Source organism: Anoplopoma fimbria, chromosome 2 (genome assembly GCF_027596085.1).
Source record: "Anoplopoma fimbria isolate UVic2021 breed Golden Eagle Sablefish chromosome 2, Afim_UVic_2022, whole genome shotgun sequence".
Taxonomy (NCBI): domain Eukaryota; kingdom Metazoa; phylum Chordata; class Actinopteri; order Perciformes; family Anoplopomatidae; genus Anoplopoma; species Anoplopoma fimbria.
The window spans coordinates 24,184,217-24,211,724 of NC_072450.1; the positions used below are offsets into that span (position 1 = coordinate 24,184,217).

General features: G+C 39.0%; 2 protein-coding genes across 2 annotated transcripts; both read right to left on the reverse strand.

Moving 5' to 3' along the window:
* Nucleotides 1-7,673: 7,673 nt before the first annotated feature.
* Nucleotides 7,674-12,135, reverse strand: vegfd (vascular endothelial growth factor D). Its single transcript, XM_054620599.1, has 8 exons — nucleotides 12,025-12,135; nucleotides 10,225-10,426; nucleotides 10,019-10,139; nucleotides 9,722-9,791; nucleotides 9,428-9,555; nucleotides 9,206-9,321; nucleotides 8,478-8,643; nucleotides 7,674-7,749 (listed from the first exon to the last, which is right to left on the reverse strand). The coding sequence occupies exons 1-8, from the start codon at nucleotides 12,133-12,135 to the stop codon at nucleotides 7,734-7,736; spliced, it is 930 nt and encodes a 309-aa protein (XP_054476574.1). The 3' UTR covers nucleotides 7,674-7,733.
* Nucleotides 12,136-14,394: 2,259 nt separating this feature from the next.
* On the reverse strand, nucleotides 14,395-26,789 carry pir (pirin). Its single transcript, XM_054619606.1, has 10 exons — nucleotides 26,714-26,789; nucleotides 25,744-25,863; nucleotides 25,541-25,633; nucleotides 22,372-22,452; nucleotides 20,446-20,652; nucleotides 18,934-19,018; nucleotides 17,354-17,398; nucleotides 15,852-15,934; nucleotides 14,928-14,994; nucleotides 14,395-14,772 (listed from the first exon to the last, which is right to left on the reverse strand). Exons 2-10 carry the CDS (start codon nucleotides 25,834-25,836, stop codon nucleotides 14,654-14,656), a joined length of 873 nt encoding a protein of 290 aa, XP_054475581.1. The 5' UTR covers nucleotides 25,837-25,863; nucleotides 26,714-26,789; the 3' UTR covers nucleotides 14,395-14,653.
* Nucleotides 26,790-27,508: the final 719 nt, after the last annotated feature.

Below are 27,508 nucleotides of genomic sequence, written 5' to 3' on the forward strand. Positions count from 1 at the left end.
TAACTTAATCATCTCTAATGATGGTGCATGTCAAGTATTTACTAAAGTGGAAAGACACATTTTGCAACAACAATGTAGAGCAGTATTAGTTTTTAGAAAAGGCAGAATAAGGCTGTCACCCCTTTAGTACCAAATTACCTTTAATAAATCAAAACAACCTTTTTATGATAAATAATATGCCTTTGCTATGAAGTTGCCAAAAGATAATAGTCAGTGTGCTCTTATATTGTTTGACGTTGGTGGATATTCTACTGAAGCTTGATGTGTAATATTCTGCCTGCACCCTGTTGCTCTATGTGTATATTTCTAAATGTTTGATTCTGATGATAGCTGTGAAATTTGTACCTTCAGAGATGTATCTTACATTTTACAGAATGTGTATTTAGCGGTGACTTCACAGGGTGAAAAATGAACAGTAAATGTAAATGCATGTGTAAAAAAATCCCATTTGTAATATGTTATTGGATCACGCTATGTGTCTTTAAATTCTTTGTAGTCTTGAGTGTTAACGCAATTTGCATGCAGTTCTCAAGGAAATGAAATTGACTGTCTGTGTTTATCTTAAACATATTGCACTTCTCTTTTCTCTTTCCAATGGAATCAATAAAAAAATTGCAATCGAATAAGCAATATATCTCTTTCTCTTTCTTAGTAAATTGCATATTGCATGAAAGTGGATCATCGTGTGCTCCTTTGCACTTTGGTTATGTTTTTTTTTTGCCTGTGTATTCAACACATAGTTTCTGCATCACTGTGTTCACTGGACGTGATTATTCCGCATCATAGCATGCTAGATTTACAGCTGCCATTACACTCCTAATTAGGTGTTTCACCGAGGGAGAGGATCGTGCCCAGGTTGTGATGAGTGGGTGTATATTTCAGTCTGGATAGCGTTTGTTTGTGGTGTAAGCGCCTTGCCAAATTTCTGTCCTGCATGGTCTCAACCATCTACTCAACATGTCATCTTTATAGTCAGGCTCATTCTGTGGAGAGTCTGGAACGTAAATAAGGATTCGTTGTTGTATTTTTAATTTAAGGAATAAAAGCAACTCAAATCAAGACCAATAGAAGCACATTTGAACGTGTGTTTGAGATCCCATTCAAAAAGTCCGACAGGAACCCTGCAGAGAAATGCAAAGTTCAGTTCATGATCCTTACAAACTCCTGCAACTCTGAAAGTATAATCATTTATGTTTGTAATCAATCAAGTAAAGATCCAGACATATAAAACTACTCTGCTTTTAAAATAATAATTTGTCTTAAGACCTACTCTTGTCAAACTGTGCATATACATCATACCTAACAGTGAAGTTCAAACATCAAGGAGAGGAACTTCATAACATCTGTGATTAGTATCAGAATATATCTTTATTTTCTTTAAATGCAATCCATTGTTCATAATGTCATTACATTAAAATTACAAGATAATCACAAATATATGTCTAAATTAAATGTTCTGTGTACGGTGATAACAAAACAAACAGAATTATCCAAATCTCAACACAATGTTTAATAAATAGCCCTGGATCAATTTCTTAAAATGTTAATTTATGTTAACTTTTCATTTGCCTCTCTTAAGAGTATATCACAATAATAAAGACAAAAATAGAAACAAGAACAAAAACAAAAGCATTATCCTAGGCGCAGTCTACGTTCAAGTGTAGCTCTGAAAAATTCTATTGAGAACTTACAAATAAAATATTAACAGCAACATGTTAAAGCAATTAATCAGGAAATCTTTGTTCTGTTAATGTTTTGTATCTTCTGGACATGCTTAATGTTTATACTTTCCTGGATGAGCCCATAGACAATTTTTCTACACTTAAGTTTATGCTTTTCTATTCTATATCTGTTGTTTACGTACATGTGACTCTTTCCCTCTCTCTGTGTTTTGAATAACTTGTTAAAGTTATATAAAGCCGATACAGAAAGTCAGGATTTTCTATCATTGAATGGTGGGAAGACCATGAGATGCTTCAGTCCCATCCCTCGATTGAAAATACATTTGAGCATCTCTGAAAATAAAAACAACTCAACCCACTGTCACTGGTGAAGGTCAGCGTTGTGTGTAGGTGTCGTATCTTTTCACTTAGCGGTGTATTGATCCATTCGTGTTTGCCCTTCGTGTTCTAACAGGAAGCAACCAAATGCAAAGTGTTAGAGCTATCAGAGGACGTCAGAGGACTTGAAATGTCATCTTGTTTATTCTACAGTTGATGTCACTATCACCTCATGGGGAAATTCATGCAGAATGTTTTATTGGTGACATGAGAGTGTCTTTAAAATTTCTAAATTTGTCTTGTTGTAACACGGGCAATAATAAAGCGAGTCGTGTGTCAGATCTTTACGCTTGATAGTGAATTTTGCCTGGTGACAAAAAAATGATTGCTTAGAGAGCAACACATAACATTTACAAATTGAACATCCTTACGGTCTCATTTTGATTCGCACTCCCTGCTAATGTATTTTGGAGTAAGAAATGTTGAGAATGACAGCTATAAAAAGATAAAAAATTGTCATGTCCTTGGATTGTATGTTTTCAGAAAAATGATTTTGACTATTTCATTTTGATATGTGTGATTTAACTATCATGTGGTAAAAGGAAATGTTGTAAAGAACGCTTTAATTGCCAAATAGCAAAGATGAGATGGTTGCATTTAGGATAAAGAGTAACAGGCTTTGAATAATACAAAGTGAATACAATTAAATGTATGTTTTTACTTTTTTATTTGTGACCAGTGAGTAATATTTTTTTACATCATTTCGTGTTCTATTAACATTACATTACATTACATTACAGTCATTTAGCAGACGCATTTATCCAAAGCGACTTACAATAAGTGTATTCAACATAGGTATTCAAGAGAACTACTCGTCACCAGAAGTCATAAGTGCATCTCCTTTCTTAAACAAGCATCTAAGAGCATAAACCAGAGCAAAAGTATAGTGCAGAGGCAAATTACTACGAAAACAATAATTGCAACAGACTAATACGAATATAATAAGTGCTACAAACTACTACGAATAGGTTAAGTGCAGTAAACGAATACGAATTCAATAAGTGCAGCGAACTGATACGAATACAGTAAGTGCAACAACTAATACGAATGCTACGAGGAACATGTAAAACTGTTTAACGATGAAGCATACATAATTTTCTTTTCACCTACCGTGCTGTATTAGGGTACAATTACAGGAGATTTTCATGCAGTTTATTATCCTGTAATTGTTTATCACAAGTCCAAGCCATCAAACAGAGAAATATGTGACTGTCACCATGGAGACTTTATAGATGAGTGTTAACCAAACACTTTTTCTGGGGACCCACTTTTAATAAATGACAACCAATTAGGCCTTATCTATAAATTACGAGAAGAGGACATTTGTGCATAAATTAACCTTCTTGACCATTTCCACGTCACATCATCTTATCTTGAATTACGCAAGATATGAGAAATATATGTTTGACACCTCTGGGATGAATCAAAGCAGCCATTGACGTACCCACCACTGAGGTTGCCATGGTCCCAACCTCGGTATTTTCTGACTAAAAATACCTTGACTTTGACCGGGGGGAACCCCAGTAGTAAACTCATTTTTTGGACCTTCTGTATTTCTAAAACCCTTCGTACAACCATGGAAGCGGTTATGGGTGTTCCAACAAAATGCTGTGTTATCGCAGCATAATGAACAGGGTTCTGTGGGGACTGGGGGGCTATTCTTGGCGGAGAGCAGTGACTTACATGAGTCTGCCAGTTTTGCCTGAAAACCTTGTGGTTAAGACAAGACTAAAGGAAGTCACCTCTCCTGTCCAAGAAGCAGCCCCACACACACTGTTTTAAAAACCACAATGTGAAACTTTAACATTTCCAGTTTGGTAAACAAACAAGATTTAACATATACATTGGTGAGCTTTAGAGGTGCTGGTATGGGGCGATTTTGTTACCTTTGGACAGAGCCAGACAAGCTGTTACCCCTTGTTTCCACCTTTTATGCTCGGCTAAGCCAAACTAATTCTGGCTGTAGCCTAAACTGACAAATAAAAAGTGAACACGTCTGTCAAACTTTTCTTTTCTTTAAATGCTCTTGTTTTTTGGAATTGCATGTTTACATACAGGTGTAATGATATACTCCGTGGCATACTTCCTAGTAATCCAGTGTTATAATGAATTCTTACACAGACTCAATACGCATTGTAGGCCTGCACAATGTCATTGATGCAAGCCAAGGCAATCAACCAAACTATTGCCTATAACTTTGCACACACATCACCGCTAATCACAGAACAATGACCTGCAACAGAATCAACACGCGCACACTTAGACCCGACACGTGCACACCGTCGCTATTCAACTTGTCACCTTGTGCACAGATCACAATTCAATTGGCTAGAGATGGAAAACATTATGTCTTACCTTAAAAAAGAACGGACCACACCTAATGAACTTTTGCGTTCGCTTCATGCGTGCTGAGTCCGTATCTTTAACTAAAGCAGAAAAAAAATATGAAACTGCTTTTCAGATGTAGGGGTAATCTCGCGGTAATATCAGTTTTGTTAAACTACACATTTGCAACAGCGCCACCCATGGAGGTAGGCAAACAGAACAGGAAACACCAAAACAATATCTTTCTGTAGCTCTTCGTATTTGTGAATAGATGTTTTACATTTTTGAAAGATTTATACTGCTGGACAATTGAAAGTGACAAATCTTTTATTTTATTTTTTTCCACTGGCCTGTCTTGGACACCGGAGACCCCTTGTGTGTAATGTTTAGGGGTTAACCATTCAAAAGACATCACCAGCTATTTTTGGCCAAATAGTGTGTCATCCTCATTATTCATCGAAAATGTTCCCTTGGTATAAGTAGCCGATATAGACTTAAAGGACCTTCCACAAATATTATTCCCCCAAATACTACAACCTGCAGCTTTTGCTCTGAGACCAGGAAGGACATGATTTGGACGTCCATTTGTCCTCCTTTAGAGTTCATTTCTTTATTGTTTGTATAACAATGATATCTGTTCAGTTAATTGTAGGTGCCCTATGTAGCCTCTGGCCTCTAATAACACTATTTGTATTTGAGTGTGTCCCCTTTTTGTTTATCCCGTGCATGGGTACCTCGATGCACATGTAGGGCATCCTGCCATAGGTTTCACACTCTTCCACTGATCTACAGGTGGCAGTAACACGACCAAGATATGCAGCGATGCATCAGCAAAGGGAAGAAAAAGACAAATATTTTGTGAGGAACGTAATGATTCCAACATAATGATAGACCTCAAGGACACACACAGTGTGTTTTGGTGAGTCACACTCAATGAAAACATAACTTTTGTTTGTTCATTAGAAAACTCAATTTTAAAAGGTTGTCAAATTTGTAGAGACCATGGTCTCCTTTTATCGATTAATCTCTTTGTCTCGTTTTTATCTCATATTTTAAATGTACGTCTCTGGCATATATTTATTTGTGATGGAGAGAAAAAAGCAGGCTAATAAACATGAATTCAATGCATAAAATAGGAATTTTGATCTTTGGTTTTTAGGGAACAATCAGCACATTCTCTTGTTTTTCGCAACAGTGAAGAAACAGTTCATTTGTAATGTTTGTACTTAACAGTGAGGAACAGTGAGAAGACAGGGCTACACTAAGTGCAGCAAGGGGGAGACAAAACTCCTTGGAACTTCAGGCCTGTTCAACATTTGGTGTCAACATATAATCTGGAATATGAAGGGATCAATTACTAACAACATTTTAGAATTAAATATATAGATATATATGTTTTGTTCTAGGATCACTGGAGGATATAAATGTTTAATCCAATGTGAAGCCAAAGCGATGGTGTCATTTCTGCATGACACCTTATTTTAATTCTGACTTTGTGGCTCCTGAAGGCAGGATGGGGCCGTTAAAACAGAGGAGCACTGATACTGTTTGATGGTTCTATTAGAGCAAGCACCCGCAACAGAACTTTTCACTGTCACAAACAACTTTATTAATGTTTCCAGTGGAGCACTGTGAGAACAACATTAAAGCGTCATGTAGCCAATCTGTACTGATGTCAAAAAAAGGATGGACTTAGAGTAGGCTTCAATGATTGCATTTTATAGATCAGCAGCACTGCCGGGGGGAAAAAAACAACAGGAATACCAGACTGGAAATCAATATATTCACCAAGCAACAGTAAATGAAGCACATTTACAAATGACGCACCTGTTTTATTAGAAGCCATATTTACAGTCCTTTCTGTCTTCATAAAAGATGCTGCAGGTCTTCAAACATGGTTTGAGAAGATAGGTGTTTTGCCTTGAAGCTCAAATACTATAATATCAAATACAAAACATATGGAGGCATTGGTTTAAAGCTTCTCTGCCACCATCTGGCTAACAGAGAAAAAGTGTGTAAAAGTATGTTTTATTGTCTTTCAACATCGAATAAAAGTAGATTTAATATGGCTTTTTTGACACATGATCAATAGACACGTCTCTAAAAAGTGATCTAAATTAATGACAAATTAAAATACTTGTTTGCAACAGTATTGTGCAGCAGATACAGATATGAGATGTTTCACATGTGGACTCTTTTCCATTCTTTTCTGCAAAACTGTTGAAGCTCTGTCAGATTGCATGGTGGTTGTCAGTGAAGAGTCTCCTTCACATATTCTGAATTGGATTGAGAACTCTGAATCAACCGCCACTCCAGGATGTTATAATTGTTGTTTTTATGAAAACAAATCTGCTCCAAAGTTGCAGGCTTCTTGCAGACCGCCTCAGGTTTTCTTCAAGAATTTTCCCTTTTGTTTCCTTTATATCACACTCTACCTTCTATTTAATGAGTCATGTGACTTCAAAAACAAACTGGCTACACCAGGGATGCATTTGTAAAAAGGGATGAATACTTAATACTAATAACAATAATAATATTACATCAGGTTTGCATAATGCTATCAATGTTCTCAAAAATGCTTTACATGCAGTATTTACATACTGTTGGTACTTTAGCAAACAAATCATTTTACATTTGTAATGAATGTAGATCAGTAGAAATCTTTATTCTGACATTGTGGGATCTTTTTCTGTTGGATCAGATCCACAAAAATACATTACATCCATTTTGATTCCATGTTGTAAAACAATAAAACATAAAATATGTCCAAAAAAGGTAAATATTCTTTATAGACTATCAGATTACATTACCCATTTGTTTTTTCTGAAACTTGACTTGTTGGGTATCAACAGCTTAATTTTCGGTTACAGAATTCAGCAGCCCTTGTTGCCTCTGAAGCATGCAACAAGTTTTAAAACTTCTTAAAAGTTGTGTTTTTTTGCAACCTCTAAAGCATACAGGTGAGTTCTGGACTCAGTTATTTTGATTAACAACAGGAAATAAGTGAAGATTTACAATTAGTGGAATATCCCATCAGAAGTTACAGTAAGCAACAATCCGTAATCTCAACACAAATTCAAATTATAAAAATAATCGTTTAATATAAACTACATATTCAGTGCACAAAGAACAAATGTACAAATCATTAACTTTACATATAGATTGAAACATAGGGTAAGCATGTTAAAAAAAATCAATTAACATTGGTCATGTGAGTTAATATCATCTTAATTAGTTAAATTGATCGCCATAAATAGGACTGTAAATAAATTATGAGCCTTTTTTCTCTGCCTCCAAACATCCTTGGCGAGCAGGTTGTCGTTATTTATTTTCCCCAGTGGACTTCTACTAGGGCCATTTGCATCTGTGAATAAAAGAGGGATCATTCAGTCGTATTAAATATGAATGAATACAGTCACACTAGAGCTCAGAAAGCCTGGATGAACCTTTCAGTCCTCTGGAAAGCCACGCAGATCGGCTTGGATATGAGCAAGGTGCCCTTTTGGCGGAAACTATACTTTTGCTGAAGCCTGGTTCTTAAACAGGCCCTATTATTATTATTACAGGCAGCTCATGAGCAGTGATTCTGAGTGGGAGGGTAACTCCTTTTAGGCGTGGACTTCAGGTTTTACTTTAAGCTTCGATACAGACACCAGACGGCGACAGACACCAACTATACAAACAAATTCCACTAAACAGTGAACTTGTAAACAGTTAACATGGCCAAAATACAGAGAACACCTGAGTATATCTCTATAATTTGTATCAAAAATAAAAAAATTTGAAGTGTTTTTACATCAAATTTAAAGATACAGTTGAAGTCAAAGACTAAGAGGAGACATTCAGTTGCATCATTTTCTATCGAGCTTGATTTTTTAATGGTGATATCGCCTCTGATTTTATACTAGGCAAGGATTAACTTTCATTGCTTCTCCCTTTTCTCTTGAATTATTATATAGTTGAGTTTACTTACAATTGATTCATATTCATAAGCTGCTTACCTTTCAAGAGAGACCAGATATATGCATATAAGCCTTATCGTTCTTTAGGTGATTTTTAGGGCTAGGGGTTAAATGCTTCTCTCTGGCCTACCTGCAGGATGCTTGATCAAAACGTTGTTCCTTGTGGGCACAGATGGAGGAGTTGAGTTGACAGCGTTGGATCGGTCTTGGCTGCAGAGTCGGTTCAGGCGGAGGGAGACAGACACAGCGCTCAACGTCTATCTCACAGTCCGGCATCCATGAAGTGAGTGGAAACTCTAAACAGGAGGTAATAATGGTGCATTAAAGTCACAAAGCACGTGCAAGTATAAGAAATCACGTTTCATCATCACGTGATTATAACACACTCAGTACATCAGTTTGGAAAGTGTGTTATTAGACCCACCCATTCACCAACCTCCTTGCTACGCGGACTTTGTCGCTTTTTATACTGCGTCACCTTCCCTAGCTCGTGATTTTGTGGATTACATGTGAATTGATTGCTTATAGTGTATTTCCTTTTGTAGATTTAGCCACAAACAGTGTATGAGAAGCGCCTGAACATGCTCGCAAGGACAGTGCTGGTGTAATGAGAGATATAACATTTCCCATCTTCATTTGGTCATAAACCAAAAGTAATAGGACACATCCTCAAGAAACTATGAACATCTGCTCATAATTATGTGTCAATCCATTCAACAGTTGTTGAGACACACACACACACACACACACACACACACACACACACACACACACACACACACACACACACACACACACACACACACACACACACACACACACACACACACACACACACACACACACACACACACACACCTGGTGAACTGGAAGGGTAAGGGATGCATCTGTCAGTTGAACAATCCCAAATCAAACCACTGGCACAAAGTCTTCGGGAGTCCTCTGCCTCTGACAGCTGGCCCATCGGAGAGCAGCTGCCAATGAACCAGATGGATCACAACAGAATATGAAATGCATTTAAAAAAAACATCATAACCAAATTCCTTTGAGAAAGAACAGTGACTGACGTATTGGACTCACCCACTGCTCCTGTGAGGTTGAGCGTTACGTCGTATTATGGCGGGCTCCATGCACCTGCACTCTGTATGGTTAGCTATTTTTATTAGCACGGGCTCTGGTACAAACTTGAATGGAATCACACTAAGGACCTAAAATGCACAGAATCCCACACACACACACACACACACAAATATTCAGATTGTGTTTGAAAGCTTATAGCTAGTACTGCTGTTGCAATATTCAAACCCTCGGAAAAGGGTTATATAAAAAAGGTTCACAGGATATGCACGTATCCTCTGAGATTTGGTCACTCACAGTTTTATTCACATACACATTAGTTGTGTTTCTGCAGGTGACGCCCTCTTGATTGCAGCACCCACTGCACCTGTCAGTAGGAAAACAAATTCACCTCCGGGTAAAGTGAGGTGGATATGGAAATAATCTCACAGTAAGTTGTTGTATTTGACTCCTTGGAGTCAAGGTTTTTAATTTTCATCTAAGCATTTATTTAACAGAAGCTAATTCATAAATGACTGCTGAGAAGTTTTGTCAGCTTGAGATAACATTGAGCTTGGTGTTGAAGGTCTCGATGTGTTTTAATGTTAAACAAACCTGTGGACAGACACACAGGGTGGCTTGAAGAACATTGAGGGGTCGGTGCCCAGCTCCTTGGCCACGTCAACGCACGTTTCCCTCGGCATGCACTGAGTCCTCTGCCACTCTTCATCTATGGCTAAAAGGAAGACACACAATGTTCACAACCACCTCAACACACAGACTCTCACGTAACATGTAGGCTACTGTATGTTTTAGCCGACCTTTAAGTATCTCCAGGCTGTAAGATTCGGCAGCGTAGCGTGTGGAGCGGTGTGAGCCCACTGAAGGCGGAGTAGAGAGGGTCTCCGGCTGCTGCAGTCTCAGACGACACTTCCACAACTTCCAGTCTGGAAAGTCTGCGAGCCTCAGCAGCTCATCCAGGCTGGAGGCTGACCGCACCTTCCTCTCCCACTGCTTCATTACCTGCAGGGATCACGATCAATCATCCTTTATTGTTTCACATTAACATGACACATATTATTTTAATCTCAGTTTGACTTGTTCATGTCATTGATTGATTAAGGAAAGAAACTGGAATTATACAATTGAAACAACTCATAAGTACAATCACGGCCTCTTTCAGGAAAAGCTTGTGTCATTAGTTAAGGTTACTGAAGGTGAAATGAGAAATTAATGCATAATCAGGCATCAAATGACCAAATAATCCTAAAATTTAAGAAGAGAAATTATTCCATGGATTGCCATAAAATTTGCTACAGACATTCATGTTTCCCAGAGGATGAATACAGACTTATTTTCCTATGTGATTGTGTGATTATTAACAGCTGCAGCAGCACATTTGTGTGCCTGCCTCTCTGCCTCTTAACGCTGCTCATTCTAAAGTCTCATGGACTCACCACCAAATGAGTACACATTCACATACACTAGAAGAATGACATGCAGCCGCATATAAGCTCAGGACATCTGACAAACATGGGCCTGAGCCAACCAAACCACCATCATCACTCTGAGAGAAAGGCAGCAGTGTTGGGAGCAAACCATAAAACCACCTGTCATGCTACATCAGCAGGGCAAAGCTCCTGTGATGACATAAAGCAGAACAAAATAGAAACTGAACAGATTAGATCTGTACGGGTACATAAAATACCGTATGTTGTGAAAAACAGAGTATTTTACTTGAGTTTATCCTAAAAGTCATGGGTGTGATCTCTCTGAGGAGAGGCTTAGTTTTGAGGCGGGAAAGACAAATCCGGTTACCGGATGGTCGGTCTACAAACGTCAGAGAGAGGACAGTCATGAAATATTGCACTTATCTGCCCAGTGTTTGCTTTTTTGTCTCTGGACAACTGTAAAGTTCTGAGCCCTCTGATGTGTTCAGTGTGTTGCAGAGTGGAGGGGTGGGGCAGGTTGGCTGACTGACTGCCTCTACTTAAATCAGAGAAACAAAAACAGAAAAAAAAGGGAGGTTTGCCCTACGCAATTTTTCTTCCAGGGGATAGACCCACTAATGAGAAACAGAGTGGGAGAAAGCATGTGAGAGAGACGACAGGAATTAAGAAGGAGGTAAAGATAGGAGAGTTTGCAGACCGCAAATGGGGAGAGACAAGAATAAGAGAGAAAAATGAGAGTGAGGTGGTTCCATTATCCCTCTGACGCAGATACGATTATGGCGTGCATTTCCTCTTTTAGCCACATGCCCACATGATTACTGTTGATTTTTGCTTCACTCGACAGAACATGGTGAGAACATGTCAGTGTACTGCACAGTGGCAGCAACTGTTCAAGTGTGAGGTTTATGAGAGAATGAGTGAAAAGAGGCAGCAGAACACTGTGAAAGTGAGTGAAATCGAGTTCTGAATGCATCAAGAATAGAAAAGATTTTCATTATTTCTGTTCTCTTAACATTAGATAATAAAGTTTTTTTTAAGAACAATGGGAAACAAAATCTGTTGGTATACATAACCTACAAAGAGCAGTAAATTACAAGAAGCATCTTAGGTAGATGCTGTGACATATTACATGCACTTACATACACAAGTAAGGCTTCACGCCACACTTACCCTACTTCCTCCCTCTCTGTGCATGCCATGGCCCACGTTGATCCAGCTCAGCTCCACAACCAGAGTCACCAAGCAGGAGATTCTGCACAGGGTCCGCTTCATCTTCATCATTATTCCTTGGCTCTGCTTACGGTCTCTGAGAAGTACTCAGCAGTATGAACTTGCCTCCTTTTTCTTTCTGGCAGAAAGCACGGAGAGCTGGCTGCCTCTCTGACTCAGTTTCCCAGACCAGCTGAGTCCCTCAGACCACACACACACACTCAGTCCTCTAAGTGCAGGTATGTGCAACACAAACTCTTGATCTTCCAGCTGCACAGTAAAGGGTGTGTGTGTGTGTGTGTGTGTGTGTGTGTGTGTGTGTGTGTGTGTGTGTGTGTGTGTGTGTGTGTGTGTGTGTGTGTGTGTGTGTGTGTGTGCCAAAACCAGACGTAACCTGTCACAGAAACCCAGACGGCCACGAGCCAAATGGAGAAGGTTAAAGAGGCTTTAAAACATGCACCTCTTACTGCAGAAGCTTTGATGCAGGACCGGAGGTGTCCAGTTAAATGACGCGGTTACTAGAAGTCAGTAGCTGAAAATCACCTCAGAAAAAGTCAAGAATCACTTGAGGATCAGCACGCTCTCTTATGTCAGAATGGATTCAAGGCCTGTGAGATACTTCAGCTGGAAAATCCGAACAAATTCCTCTGTGTTTCCTCTTTATATTTCCACCTTCTGAAAAAAAAAGGCTTCTGACTTCTGGCTTCCTTTAACGTCTCCTTTCAGTGCCTACAGTATCTGTATTTCCCTTCTGTCAGTTCTCCAGATCCACAGTGGTTTGTCTGTGTAAAAGGGCCCTGAGGTGCAAAAAGCAGCCTCTAAGATGTGGGCTAATTCTGAAGAAGCTCTGAGAAGCTAGTATGTCTGTCTTGGTGTCTGCCCTTATGTCTCTCCCACTGCTGCTGGTGCGGCTTCCACAAAGCACGCCTTTTTATTTTCTTGTGTGTTCGTTCGTGTCTTTCTTTTTTAATGTCTGTTTGTCAAGTAATCACGTCTCCTGCCTGTTAAATCCCCTATCAGTGTCTCTTCCTCTGAAGTTGCCAAACCGTACACAGCCGAAGAGCAGTAACATATGTTTTAAATGTGATCCAGACTTCAGTAACGTGTGAGGGGAAATCAGATGCCAGCACCACCCCTGTCTCACCGACACCCCACCCACTAACCCATACAGGCCCGTTGGACTCGGGATGTAATCGGTCGAGAACATACATAATGGAGTAAATGAGAGAATATTCATAATTTGTATTCAAATGAGGAACAGCTGCTTGGGCGTCTTTTCTGTCAGCTGCCAAGCAATAAAAAACATTTATTTTTGCAATTTGTTTTTGATTTTGGCTATTGTGAAAAAAACTGATATGTTTTGCAGCAGAATAAATTAAGTAAACAATGTGGGACATAAACATATGTCATCAAATAAATCATTTGTAAAACCCAAAAGCCAACCTCCGGGTCTGAAAAATGAAGCCAATGCTGAAGTGCCTAAACCCTGAATTTCTAATGGCCATTAGGAGTTGACTCCTCTGGTTGCAAAAAGAAAGTCAGATTGTAAAGAAGTCTTTGAGGAAATGACCCTACTTGTCATTTGATTTTTTACCTCAGTATTGTAAACATGAGTTTATGTTCTCAATAGCTAGTTACAAGTCCGTTTCAATACATTATGGTGGTCATTTAGTAGATGATGGTCCCATTAAGAGTAAAATAGACCAAAAAGAAAGGTATGCTTTAGAGCGTGGCTACCTTGTGATTCACAGGTTGTTACCATGGCGTTATCCGGTCTATAGGTTGTCAGTGTTTTGATCATACAACTTTAACTTTTTCACAGTGTGATTTCACTTCATGAAAGTTAATTGTAACATTCATGGTTGCCTAAAAATGTCTCATTAAGTGATCAATTGTACTAAGCTCTCATGCCAAACTGGAAGCTTCAAAATGGCAGTCCACAAACCAAATGGTGACATCACTGGGACTATGACCAGGTCCTTTTAACAGTCTATAGTAAAAAATGTATACTTATCATGAAAAGTGTAGTATGTTGGGTTTGGGGACATCTAGCAGCAAAGTTGCAAAGTTGCAATCAACTGAAGCTTTTCCCCTGTGTAAAGAATTACTGTGGCTCCATGAAAACACAAATGGCTACTATAGAACCTGGCAGTTCAACATGGCAAACTCCCCAAAATGGACCCACTCCATTATAGATATAAATGGCTCATTCTAAGGTAAGGAAAACACAACAATTCTTATATATTTTTTTTTCTTTAATGTATAATCACCTGCAAATATGGTATTCCATTCCTGCCAATAGAGCCCCTTAAATGCTACACACTGGCCCTTTAATAGTTTAATAAATTGTCCTCATAACAGTGTGTGCAAGAGTTTCACAACAGCTGTGCTACTGTGTTATTTCAAACAGCAGAAGGAAAATAGAGATTTAACAAGGTGGGTGGAGAGCAGTTCGAAGCACATTTTCCCTAAAATCTGTATTTTACGAGGGAACATGGGTGAACTACTCCTGTGCAAACAATGACACAAGAAGCACTTGGACATGTAACGTAAAGTAAAAGTAGATGCTTAAAAAGAAACTGCAATGTGTTCAGTAAGAGTCTCTGATCTTGGACCTCCAGTTTACGGCCCTTTCAAAGCCATTTCTGCCAGTCTGGTAGTCCCTGATAGCCTCTCTGATCTCCTCCTCTGTGGTCATTACAAACGGACCTGAAGGACAAACACAACACAGGAAAGTGTGACATTACAGGTACCCATTAAGTTCTGTTTTTGACTTCATAAAAACACATCAAGCATTTATTTTTTGCTGTGACTTGTTGCCAACTCCAAGACACGGCACAAAGGTAAAAACACTTATGACATACCGTGTTGTACTACAGGCTCTTTGATTGGTTCTCCAGCAATCAGCACAAAATGGGAAATTTCAGAGCACTGAGGAGGAAATAAGAAGCAGTGATGTCATCTTTGTGTGAAGTGGACTGACTTTCATTTGTAATTTTCAAATCAGTTATCTGGAACTCCCAATAGGTCCCAAGATACATCTGTAGGGTCATTGGTGATTAAAGAAAGAAAATCACATATTTCTGTTACACAATATGTTTCCTTGTGAAATTATAGATATTTCCCCTCAATGGGGCCTCTAAAAACTGTTATATTAAACTATCTGAGAAGGTCAAAGCACTTTTTGATTGAATTCCTCACAACAAAGAGGTTGGGAACAACAGTGGTGCTGGTGCATCAAAAACAAGCTGAACAAAAAGTTGAATGAATCATATTGATCTAGAAACAAAAACAAACAAAAGTGTTCTGACTATTAAGTTTTAAGTTAGCAAAAGATAAACTGGTAATGTTCCTCAAACCAAATGAGGTTCCCCAACTCCTTGACATTGAGATGTCCATGCCTAAAAACAAAGACCCCCCATTAAAAGAGCAATAAAGCACGGTTCTGAATGTTGACAAAAAAACAGAGCTTATTAAAAGGATTGAAATTCAAATGGAGGCAAATTGCATACCAAAGGTTGAGCTGAGATGGACTACTTCAGCCACAAAGAAACAGGAAGACCAAAAATGTCGTGGTGCAGAAGTGTGAAGGGACAAGCAAATGAAGAGGGGGGGAGCTCAGCATGTTGGAAATAAACGATGAAGCTCACTGTGGCCCACAAGGGATGAAGAGTGAGTAAGTCATCAAATCCTAACTGTGAACAACAGCATGAAATAGTTTCACTGTTTTTGGAAGAAAAAAAGATCGGCTACCACTGGTTTGGATACAGATAAATCATGTTTCTCACCTTGTTTTCTACTCTGACGCAATCTCCGTCTCCAAACACCACGGTGTGATGAGGCTCCACCTTCTGCTGCTCCTCATCTGGGCCTTGAAATTTCAGAAAAGTTCACAGTTTTGTCCTTTTAGCAACACTGGAGCTCTTTATTTAAATGTCTTTCTACCACTCATATCTGTACCACATGCATCTCAACAGGACAACCATACCGTTCAATATGACAGTCTCATAATTTGTATCCATTACACTGATGTCTTTTTATCTTTCCTTATGGCTGAAACAACTCAAACACATAATACTGCACATTATTACTGTTAATTTAAATGTTGAGAAGGGACAGTTCTCCACATATAATTCTAGGTCATGCTGGGGCAAAAACTCCACACAATGAATAAACATCTTATTTAAGAGGATTGATGAGGTTTGTGGTCTTTGAGCTTTTTGATGTGTTTCTGAAAACATACGGAAATGACTTCTTGGAGAAGCAGACTCTCATTTCAAGAAACAAAAAAAAAAAATCATTGTTGGAGAAGGATTAAAGTCTTGATGGTCATTAAGAGGAAAATGAAGCGCAACCAGTTCATTGGAATTACTATTTAACTTGCATGTTTCAGACATTGTGACCCGTTTCGTTTGCACGCTGTGGCGCACACAGTACTGTCACTAGACACTGAGAAAGCCAGACACTTCCACTCGTGGTCGATGCATTCATCACAGCCAGCTGGTCCTGATTTGGCCGGATTACATTTAGAGTTGGAGACTTAAGATTCAAAAACGTCTTTAATCTTTGCAGCCAATTTCATCCTTTCGTGTCTTCAAAACATTTGCCAGCATATTATGACCAGTCTGAGAGAGATCCTGCAGAGAGTACTCAAATCATAATGAAATGTTATGAAAGAATATTCAAAAGGGGAATTCTGACTAAATACAACAGGCTTCAACAAACCAAGGAAGCTTGTCTTTGGGGTTTGTTCTCATGCAAGGGGAATTCCATGATCACACAATATCGTCCATTAAGCAGGAAATGCAGTATTTTACAGTATAATGTCAAACAGCAACACTCATGCAATGGGGCGTAGTTATAACATGTGGGTAAGGTGACTGATATGAAGCCAAAGTTTGAGATGGTCGTATTTTAAGCACAGTAGCACGATAACATTTTCCAGAAAAGTTGCGTTCGGACTGAAGTGGAGTGGTCTACAGTACGTATCCATCAGGCTTTAAAGGGGAACACATGGTTCCTTTGGCTGCACGTAAAAGGGGAGTTGTGATTGGACTGAGATCACACACATATTTGTAACGTGGATATGGCAGCAGGAAAAGCAGGGTGGAAAGTGAAGGAGTGATCACTGAACACACTGAAAAGAGTTTTCCAACTAGAAGAATTATGGTAATACCATACAGGAGAGGAAGAAATCACTTATAATAAATACTGGCCTTTATGAGGAAATAAACAATTTTAATGCTGCAAAAGTTTAAATTAACAGAGTGTACAGTGGGACAAAACTCACCGACATGAACAGATCCTGATAGCGTGTAGATGAATGTAGTCCATCCTGTCCAACACAAACACATCATTCATTTTAAAGTATTTGTGTGAAAAAGTTTTTGGTGAACCATTTCTCTACTCTTAAACCTGCAGTTAAAGTGTTGGCCACTCGGGGCAGCACAAACAAGTTGTGAGAACAATAATTTATATAGTCACCTTTAAACTTATTTACACACTCAGCAGTTATGGAGGAACATTACCACAGTGCTGCCATCCCCTTTCTACCATCCCCTGAAATTTTTTTTGGGTCTTTATTGCTTAATGGTCCACTCTGTCCACATGTTAGCCAACTAGCTAACTGTGTCTCTCTGCCATGTGATGCTGAGCAGGCAGAATACATTGGGCTTTTAGCTTTTTTCCACTTAATTTTTTTTATGACATGTTAATCAGTGAGCTTTAGAAATGTTGATAGGTGGATTTTGTTTCCTTTGGACAGAGCCAGGCTAGCTGTTTCCCCCTGCTTCCAGACTTTGCACTAAGCTAAGCTAACCAGTTGCTCGTGGTAGCGCCATATTTAACGCACAGACATGGAAGAGGTAATAATCTTCTCATCCAACTCTCAGAAAGAAATCAAATTAAAGTTTTTTTTCCCAAACTTTCAAGGTCCTGCTTTAGAGAAAAATGGAAAATTGAAATTTCCCCTGACACTTTAACATCAGAAGAGATGAGACAATATTTAGCCCAGCTTATACTTTCTGCATCTGCATGGCCACGAGAGTCTGCATGTTGGAAATTTTGTCATCTCCCCAAAATCGCTTTGCAGAGCATTCACGGCAACACACATGAAGTCGTCCCTGAATAAATTGGAACCTGTTCAAATTAACGTTGATGAGAACAATGTTGATGATTTATATGTGAAACATTGTGCCTTTTCTTTGTGCTGTAAAGCTCTTTCCCTCCATGTCTCTCTCTATCTCTCTTTGTTAATGTAAAATGTCGTGTCCCCAAACAGCTTAACAAGCTTTACAATCCCAGAGGTGTTTCGTGCTACTGTTGATGTCTGCTGATAACATTGTATACACAAGTGCAAACCTAATGTGAACCTTGTGTTTTCTGACCAAGATCCTTCTGAATGCAACCTGTAAAATGCTAAACATAATACTCTTACTATTAACAGTGTGGTGAAATACGATTTCATAATTACTGTAGATGGTCAGGATGTTTGAGAAGTTCTAAATCTTATGAACAGGATATTAATAAATTAATATTAAACCGGCTGTGTTGAATTTAGCTAGCATGCGTCTTTTTAACCATTAATTTAACCATCACTTTTCAAAATGAAGAGAGTGCTATTATGTTATTACTCATTGTTCATTTTCCTGCCACAAGAGGACAATATTCACTAAGGTGTGTGGTAAAAAGGGTTGTCTCATGGAAAGGATACTTAGTAAAAGGAAGTAAAGAGAGAATATGAGGAGAGCTGGCTGACACAACCTTGTGATGCTGTTTTGTAAGCATCCTTACAGAGCACTTACAGGCATAATTGTTTTTAACAAACCCTCAATAGACACACTGGTGCATTAAAAAATGTTAATCTCCTACCTGAGGGGACTGACTGCACATGCAGGGCACCTTGCTGCAGTCTGAAGTCCAGGTACAAGGTCGGTGTCCTTGTGTAGACCTTAGACTATAGGGGGGAAAGACAGTCAGAAAATATGCTTACTTTCACACACACACACACACACACACACACACACACACACACACACACACACACACACACACACACACACACACACACACACACACACACACACACACACACACACACACAAGCTTTAAATATGTTTTATAAAACAGAAAACACACTCATACAAACTTTGAAATAGTGGAGCCAGTGATGACCATGCTCCTTTGTTTACAACATGTCAACCATCTGCACTGCTGTTCAAATGGGTTGTGATCAATAAGTTAAAACTGTTGCTACCCACATAATCCACAACACTTCTTGCACTACCAGGCTCTGGTCATCTCCCGCCTGGACTACTGCAACTCACTACTTGCCGGAGCCCCGGCGTCGGCCATCAGACCCCTGGAGCTTGTCCAGAAAGCTGCAGCACGTCTGGCGTTCAATCGCCCCAAGTTCTCCCACACAACTTCCCTTCTCCGTTCTCTACACTGGCTCCCTGTAAGAGCTCGCATCCAGTTTAAGACTCTGGTGCTAGCCTACAGGGCAGTGAAAGGAACAGCTCCTTCCTATCTCCAGGCCTTGGTCAAGCCCTACACCCCCGCCCGACCACTTCGCTCTGCTGCCTTGGGGCGACTGGTTGCCCCGTCGCTCAGAGGTCCCTGCGGCCGATCCACCCGGTCACAGCTTTTTTCTGTCCTGGACCCACAGTGGTGGAATGAACTCCCCACTGACGTCAGGACAGCAGAGTCTTAGTTTGTTGCACTTATTGCATTCGTATTAGTTTGTAGCACTTATTGTATTCGTATTAGTCTATTGCAATTATTGTTTTCGTAGTAATTTGCTTCTGCACTATACTTTTGCTCTGGTTTATGCTCTTAGATGCTTGTTTAAGAAAGGAGATGCACTTATGACTTCTAGTGACTAGTAGTTCTCTTGAATACCTATGTTGAATACACTTATTGTAAGCCGCTTTGGATAAAAGCGTCTGCTAAATGACTGTAATGTAATGTAATGTAGTCAGCTTTGTATTTCATTGTTTTTTATGTATATTATGATTGAACTTTATGAGATGACCTTAAAGAAACTCTCAGCATTGAGACTTAAACAGGAAACAAGTGTGAGAAAGTGAACAAAGTTTAGGAAATGAAACCTGCAATATATAAAAGTTCTTTGTTCCTGTTTTTCTCTCTCTCTCTCTCCACATATACACACACATGAACGCATGCACATTTATGTCATTTTTTCCTTTCCTTGAGCATCCAACAAATGCACAACCATGATGAGATCAAACGTTGGCAGGAAAGTAAACATGATATTTAATTTCAAAGCGCTCTTCTCTCTGTGGCTTGATTTAATGATGCTGCAGTGACATCACAATCCTGTGGGTGAATTATGAACACACACACGCGCACACACACACACACCTTTGCTCCTAAAGCTTCTCCAGATATCACAGCAACTGTAACTCCTCCCTGGCTGGGTTTGGGGATCTCTGAGCCTTTAAGCTCCTGGTACGCCGGTTCCACCATCTTGTCTCGACTGGGCAGGTTCACCCATAGCTGTAAGCCCACCACCGGCTCCTCTGACACGGGCATCTCAGCATGGACCACCCCCTGTCCTGCAGTCATCCACTGGTGGACAAGGAGACATATTTCAAATATACCAAAGGCACAATCACATATGTCACATACACACACAAACAGGAACACACACACAAGTGTGCTGAGGCTGTTTACTATCTGTACTTGCATTGTATTTGTTTTTGTATAAGATAACCAGAGGTGGGAAGGGTTTTATTAGCCGTGCACTCGGCAAGGAAGTGCCAGTCAGTTGGCTGGTCCCCCGCTCTATAAACTTAATTACGTTAACCTTTGAAAAACTTTCCAGAAGTATTATACCTAAAATGCCATGTTATCCAAAACACCAGTTTGGACTTCAACGGGATTTTCAGTCAAATATAGATATATCCATGCAATAGGCTTCTAAATACAATAATATCTTTATGAGCTGGTTTCAGGTAGTGTTTTAAAACAAACTGGTTAAAAATAAGTTTAATTCATCAGCTTCTTCTTCTCCTTTACTCCAGCTGGAAATATGCTTCAAAGTTTTGCTTTATTGCAGCTGGCCACTAAGTATTCATCAGTGCCTATTAATCATGTGGTTTGGTTTATTTTACTGCGTTGTGCTGGGTATTTATTTACTGGATAATAAAACAGGCAGAGTACAACAGATAATAAACCAGAATACAAAGGCAGCACAGATCTGTGCAGTGTTTGAGATGGTTTAATTTGGGATTCAAATTAAATCCAAAATATTATTTTGTGATAAAACAGTTGTGCAGTTATATGCTGCAAGTTTGGGTACATAAAGTCCTGGTAAAGAGTGAGATTGTGTGTGAAAATATAGATATTAGTTAATTGAAAACTATGATTAAATAGGTACCAATAGGTAACGATTTAAGTCACACTTACGACAAAAAATGTAGCAAGTTGGATTTGTTTCTTTTCTGTAATGGATATAGACAGATGTTGAATTGATTCAAATTGAACATTTCCTCTGTTGGCTTCCCGTCTTCACCGCTTCCTATACTGCTTTAATCTGAGACGGTGTTTGAGAAGCACAGGCAGGCAGCTGTTTGAGCATCTGCAGATCCAACGTGACGTCCTAACCGAGCCTACGGATGGTGCACATGGTGGGTTATAGCAAATTCAGCTGAACTGACTGAACCTCTGCTGTAGATTGAAGCTGAGTCAGCAGCCTGTGTGCGTGTGTGTGTGTGTGTGTGTGTGTGTGTGTGTGTGTGTGTGTGTGTGTGTGTGTGTGTGTGTGTGTGTGTGCGTCAGGGCATGATATCTAATTAGAGGGAGTGCACAACATTATAATACATATGCGTATGCCAATAGGCTTAAGTCTTTCCCTGCTGGTTATCTTAGCTTAGCACAAAGAGTGGAAACATCTAGCTCTCTAACTAACTGTCTTATCTCCTTGGCCGGGAACAACCAACTTCCAGGAGTCTAGTCGAGACAGGGAAGATGCTAGGCAATCAGCGGCAACGTGTCCAAAAGAAAATTGTTCTGCACATAACTGCACATAAAAATGAATTTCTAATTTTAACACTTCAGTTTTTGTACAAATTAAACAAACAAGATATAATCAGAGAGCTTTACAGGTGTTTTAGGAGTTAATCAGGCTAGCTGTTACCCCTGTTTCCATTCTTTGTGCTAAGCTAAGCTAGCAGGCTGTAGCTTCATATTTGCTGTACGAACATGAGAGCATTGTTAATCTTTTCATCTAATTCTTGGCGAGAAAGCATCATTCCCTAAATGACAAACTAAAAAGTTAAGCAGTACTTGCAGATCTCCAGCTTTCAGTCGCCCTGAATGTCCACAGAAGTCTTCATGGGCCGTGATCCCCTCTAATACATAGGTTACCTGTTTGAGGAAAGACACACACATGTAGAGCCTTGTATTGCCTCATACAGATGACTTAATAATGTGTTATATTTGCAAACAAATGGAAACAACTGGGGCATTTTTTTCAATGTATTTCATGTTGTTTAAGCCTTATTTTGACTTTGACACAAGTTATGAACTTTCTTTGCAGTAAGAGTAATATTAACGTTCCAGGTTTAATAAACTCAGGCCATGAGTCCATAAACGAGTCCTGCTTCACTACTAAAAGCATGTGTGCACACTGGACAGGAAGAGAAGTGCTGAGTGATGGGTCATGGGTTCAAAGGTGAACATCTGTGTAAGGGAGGAAAGCTCGGGCCCCTGCAGTGAGCTGCCTGTGATCTGTCTCCACAGCTGTGTGATTTCAAAAGTCATGCGAGTGCAGGCAAACACACCTGCTGAAAGGCACGCTGGGAGTGTAGCCTTGTCTGTCCACCCGCACTGGGAGATTTAAGTTGCATTTGCCAACTCAAATACATTTGGAGGAACGTCCGGCAATCTGAGGACAATATCTGTTTTTTTTAGGTTTGACCTTAAAGATACGTCCTGATAAGTTCATCAATATGGCAGAAGTATTACTGCTAACGCCGGTACAGAGTGACATAATAAATACATAAAATATGCAACATTAAGAAGTTAAGAAGTGATACATTTATTCATGAAGCCATTTTAAAAACATGCCTATCACTGTCAATCAAGTGGTTCATCCAGAATAAGAGTAAACTGTATTTCCATTCCTTTAAAAGCAATTTAGATCAGACAGTCTCCCACGTTAAAGGCGCAGGGCAGAAACCATGCTGTGAAAAAATGCTGTCCATTTCTAAAGATGCAATGAAATGAAAAACTGCATAAGTAGCCCATACTATTCTTTGACTATTTACTTCCAGACCCATGCTCAAGTGTAATTTGCCTAAAAGCAGCAACAATTAATTTGGCCATCAGAGCAGGAAAACATTGAGCGAACACGGAGCAACATTATTATTCATTTGAAGTCGTGTTTCTGTCCATGTGATGAATGAAAGTCCAGTATAGTCTCTCTCCTTTCAGATCGTTTGTTGCTCTCTACCAACTCCTGAAGGAAATATCTGTCTCTTTAGCTGAAGGATGTTTAAATATGTTCCCCGGCTACTCTCTAACTGTGTCTGTATGGTTTGGTGCTGGGCAGGTACAGGTAATGTATATATGAGTATTTTTGCTGAAAACAGGTCCCAGTGGATGAAGTGGATGAATCGAAACAGTATAGTTGAGGGAAAGAGAGATGCAAGGTGCTAAAACTCAGGGAGCTGCAGGGAAACTGCAGGTTTGGCTGATATTTCTCTCTGGGTTTGTCACTTCTTGCAGCATTTTTCGGATAAAAACATGTTGATTAGTGCAGCTTTAAAGTAATAGTGATCCAAAGAAATCAGTTACAACTAGTGTAAAAACAGTATAAATATTCAAAGGTTGTGAAAAATGTTGACGTTCCCTCAAGATTATAGCTGCAACTGTATTTGTAAATCATTGAGATTTTAAATTGATCAATGAGTCCATCAAGTGCAAACCTTGATGCCAAATTTCCGTCACACTGAAGCACAAACTATTTCTTAAATTAGTTTATTTTGTTCGACAAATAAGTAAGTAGGTTTACGTTTTTTAAGTTCTTTCAATTGTCAATCTTGTCATCAGTTACTTCTCTGTCAATTAAATAATCAATAACTCATTTCAACACTATTCTAAAGTCAAGGATGAAATAAAGAAGCAAATAAATGACAAAATGCAGGAAAGGAATGGAGGGAAATAAAAGCAAAGGGGCAGCTGTAGTTTCCGAGCTATACTAAATGAGTATGTTTTAAATATGTTTGTGTCAACACAGATACCAGGTCTACTTTGATAAAATGATCATAGACTGGATAGAAATATTGTACTTAAAAAATTTAAATTAGAGCTCATATTTGATTTTTTCGGTCTTGCGTGTGCATTTGGCCTCTCAGTGTTCAGAATAACTGGGACAGTGAACGTGTCAGTAACTTTGATGGAGACAGAATACATACGTTTTAAGTGCCAAAAAGAATAAAACAAAGACACATCAGAAGACGGGACAATTCCTCTCTTTCAAAATGGGGACTTTTTTGTGAGTTGTCATGATCAAATTTTAACCCGAAGCTTTCTGGGCTTGACTTGAGCTCATGTAAACTAAACAGGACAAGCGGATAGTATATCTCTGGATTTATGTGGGATCTTTTTAATATTATAAACCTAAATCATCACGTGTGGAAGTCAAAGTGGTGCTGTAGCTGTCTGGACCCTGTCCTGCTGTCGCCATCTTGTGATCAAAGTAGGAATTTCACCCCTAAGTGAAACCTGATGATCCTGTGCTTCTGTTGTTATGATCTTTTTTTTGTTTTTTGCCAGCTCAGCACTTTTTTTGAGGTTTTAATGGAATTTTTTTGTTTTTCTTGGCAAGGAAAGTGCTACTATAGTTAGATTATTCCTTGTGACGAGTAATATCCTGTGCTGAGTTTTGAAAAATAAGTTTAGAAGAATAAGCGAGTCCTTTGCACTGGAATATGGATAATCTACTGTTATACCCATTTATCTGTTGAGATGAAAGATTGTCATTTCACAAAGAATATTTTTGGAGAAGACTTGTAATTTACGATTACAGTCATTATTGTTTATTCTGCAAATTATTGATCTATAAAGTTTCATAAAATAGCAAAAAATAACAAATGTATTCATTTCATATCATCCAATAAGACAAAAAAGAGCAGCAAACTCTCACAGATGAGAAGCCGGACCTGACAAATCAAGTCAAATAGATTTGATTTATCCAGCCCAATATCACAGAATAGCCTCAACAGGCTTTATAATCTTTCGTAAATTAATGAATTGTCTAAAACTAAATCCGGTATTTTGCAAAAGTGTTAATAACCTGACATTTTTCGGGCAGGTACATGGGACACCCACTTTACCAGGTGAGCTAACAAGGCATCCCAACTTCCTCCATATTATCTGAATATATGGTGCTACACTGAATTGGTTGGAACGCCTACAATGTAATTTAATTATTAATTTTAAATATTCTTACTGTCTCAAATCCTCTGTGAGGATGGTCTGGGAAACCTGCCGGCTTGCTCACTCTGAACTCATCCAACATCAGGAAAGGATCCAGGTTCCTCAGCTGGAAATAAAATATGTGCAGTATTGCATGAATTACAACTATGGTTGAAATAATTAGTTTTTTGCAAATAGGTTGACAGCCAATCTTCATTAACTAGGTGAGATGCTGACCTCCTTTCTACCGATGCTCCTGCGGACATGAGCACCGACTCCCTCCGACTGTTCCACACTGAGGACTGTCCTTTCCACCTTCCGCACATTCATTGTGCTGGTACAGGATTCACTTAGTCACTGCAGAAACATTAAATATACTTTAGTTTTCATTAACGACAGAGACAATGTCAATAAAGCATTCATGCGCATAATGAAAATGGTTCTGTTTTAGAGTTTAAAAAAGCAAAACAAGTTGTCAGACCATAAAATGTCTTTAAAATATTCATCACTATAGTGAATAGTATCATTTGATATTGCTGTTTTTGACAAGTTAGAGCAGAATGATGGGAGCAACTGATCCACTATGGGTCCTAAATAGTCATGTTAAATACATGTATTAAGCAGTTTATCACTGTTAGTCTTTTAATATGCTTCATACATCACAATAAATGGCCATCTATCATCTTCCAAGCATGCAGTGGGTGAAAGGCAGGGAAACATTCGACATTTTTCTCTGTATCTTTTCTTTAACATTTAAAAATTGTAGTATAAGTTTGTGTTCTCACAGCAAAATTGTATCTCAAATGCATTTCAACCTTTAAATTGTTTTGTTTCTTTATTAAAATAAACTGGATTGAGGGGGAGAAACCTGTTATGGGGAAGTTCCAAAACCAAATAGTGCACAGTAATGGAACATGACAAGTAACCGAAAATGTCACGCAATTAAAAGGGATTTCCAGGTTTTCAAAATCTATTCCTGGTAACTTTGAGGCTCCCAACTGCGAGCGAGTCAGCTGATCAGTCAGCTGACCTTCATTTCCATCATCACCTCTGTGTGCGCATGTACTGCAGGGTGCCAAATTAATATATTGTATTCATTATAGGCTCATTTTCATTCGATAGACAGGTTGATGTTGTCCAGCAGCAGGCAAACTAAACATTTATGGAAAGGAACCTGCAGGTCTTTACTGGGCAAAAACCCACCTACCTCACAGTACAAGACAAGTCACGCTGTTCAGTGTCACAACATGTATCGCGACATTAGAATGACTGCCGTGTTGTTGTTACTGTTCACCTGTTCAGGTAGGATACAATAAAGGCTTATTTGAAGGGTGGGACGCCGTCTTGAGCCGTGCGGTTTGACACATGCGCAGTGTAACTGGAGCGAGAATAGTGGACGGACAGATTTTATTGCGCATGTGTTGTACAGCTAGGATATGAGGTATTGCATTTCTTCTTTTAACTGTCCTTGGCTACAACGCGGAAGTCAGGGTCAAAGATAGTTACACAAAGTAAAGCGAGATTCAAGTAGCTGGGAATAAGAAGCATCAGAATAATTTAGTTTTTATTAATATACAAAAAGAAAAACAATCCACAATCCAAATGTTAACCAAAGTTCAGCAGGCTTATGGTCCCAGTCAACTTAACTTATAAGCCTACAGCACATAATCAAACTGTTTCAGAGGGCTTTACAGAATGAACATACTAAAAAATATTTGCTTATGTGACCAGGGGATGGGGATTGGACCATCTCAGTCATTTCATACAACATATGATAGCAGAGACAAGGTGAATAACAATTATATTTATTAAATATTATTAGAAATATCCAACCACGGTATGGGAACGGGGGCCCTGCATGTTCAAAGTGCATGAACTGATAATCAGGGGTTGGAAGAACAATACCTACCAAGCTGTTGAAGTTTTAGGGAAGGCCACTTTAGACCAATGCAAAATGGCAGTGGAATACCACGCACAGAACTAAAGGTCAGGTGCAAACATA

Excerpts from the sequence above, each read along its gene's own strand:
- pir (XM_054619606.1), bottom strand. The coding sequence starts at position 25,836 with ATGAATGTGCGGAAGGTGGAAAGGACAGTCCTCAGTGTGGAACAGTCG. Across the intron at positions 17,399-18,933 it reads TGTGCAGTCAGTCCCCTCAG|GATGGACTACATTCATCTAC; the intron begins GTAGGAGATTAA and ends TGTGTTGGACAG. Across the intron at positions 14,995-15,851 it reads GCGTCAGAGTAGAAAACAAG|TGCTCTGAAATTTCCCATTT; the intron begins GTGAGAAACATG and ends TTTCCTCCTCAG.
- vegfd (XM_054620599.1), bottom strand. The coding sequence starts at position 12,135 with ATGATGAAGATGAAGCGGACCCTGTGCAGAATCTCCTGCTTGGTGACT. Across the intron at positions 9,792-10,018 it reads CCCTGTGTGTCTGTCCACAG|GTGCAGTGGGTGCTGCAATC; the intron begins GTTTGTTTAACA and ends TCCTACTGACAG. Across the intron at positions 9,556-9,721 it reads ATGTGTATGTGAATAAAACT|GTCCTTAGTGTGATTCCATT; the intron begins GTGAGTGACCAA and ends TGTGCATTTTAG.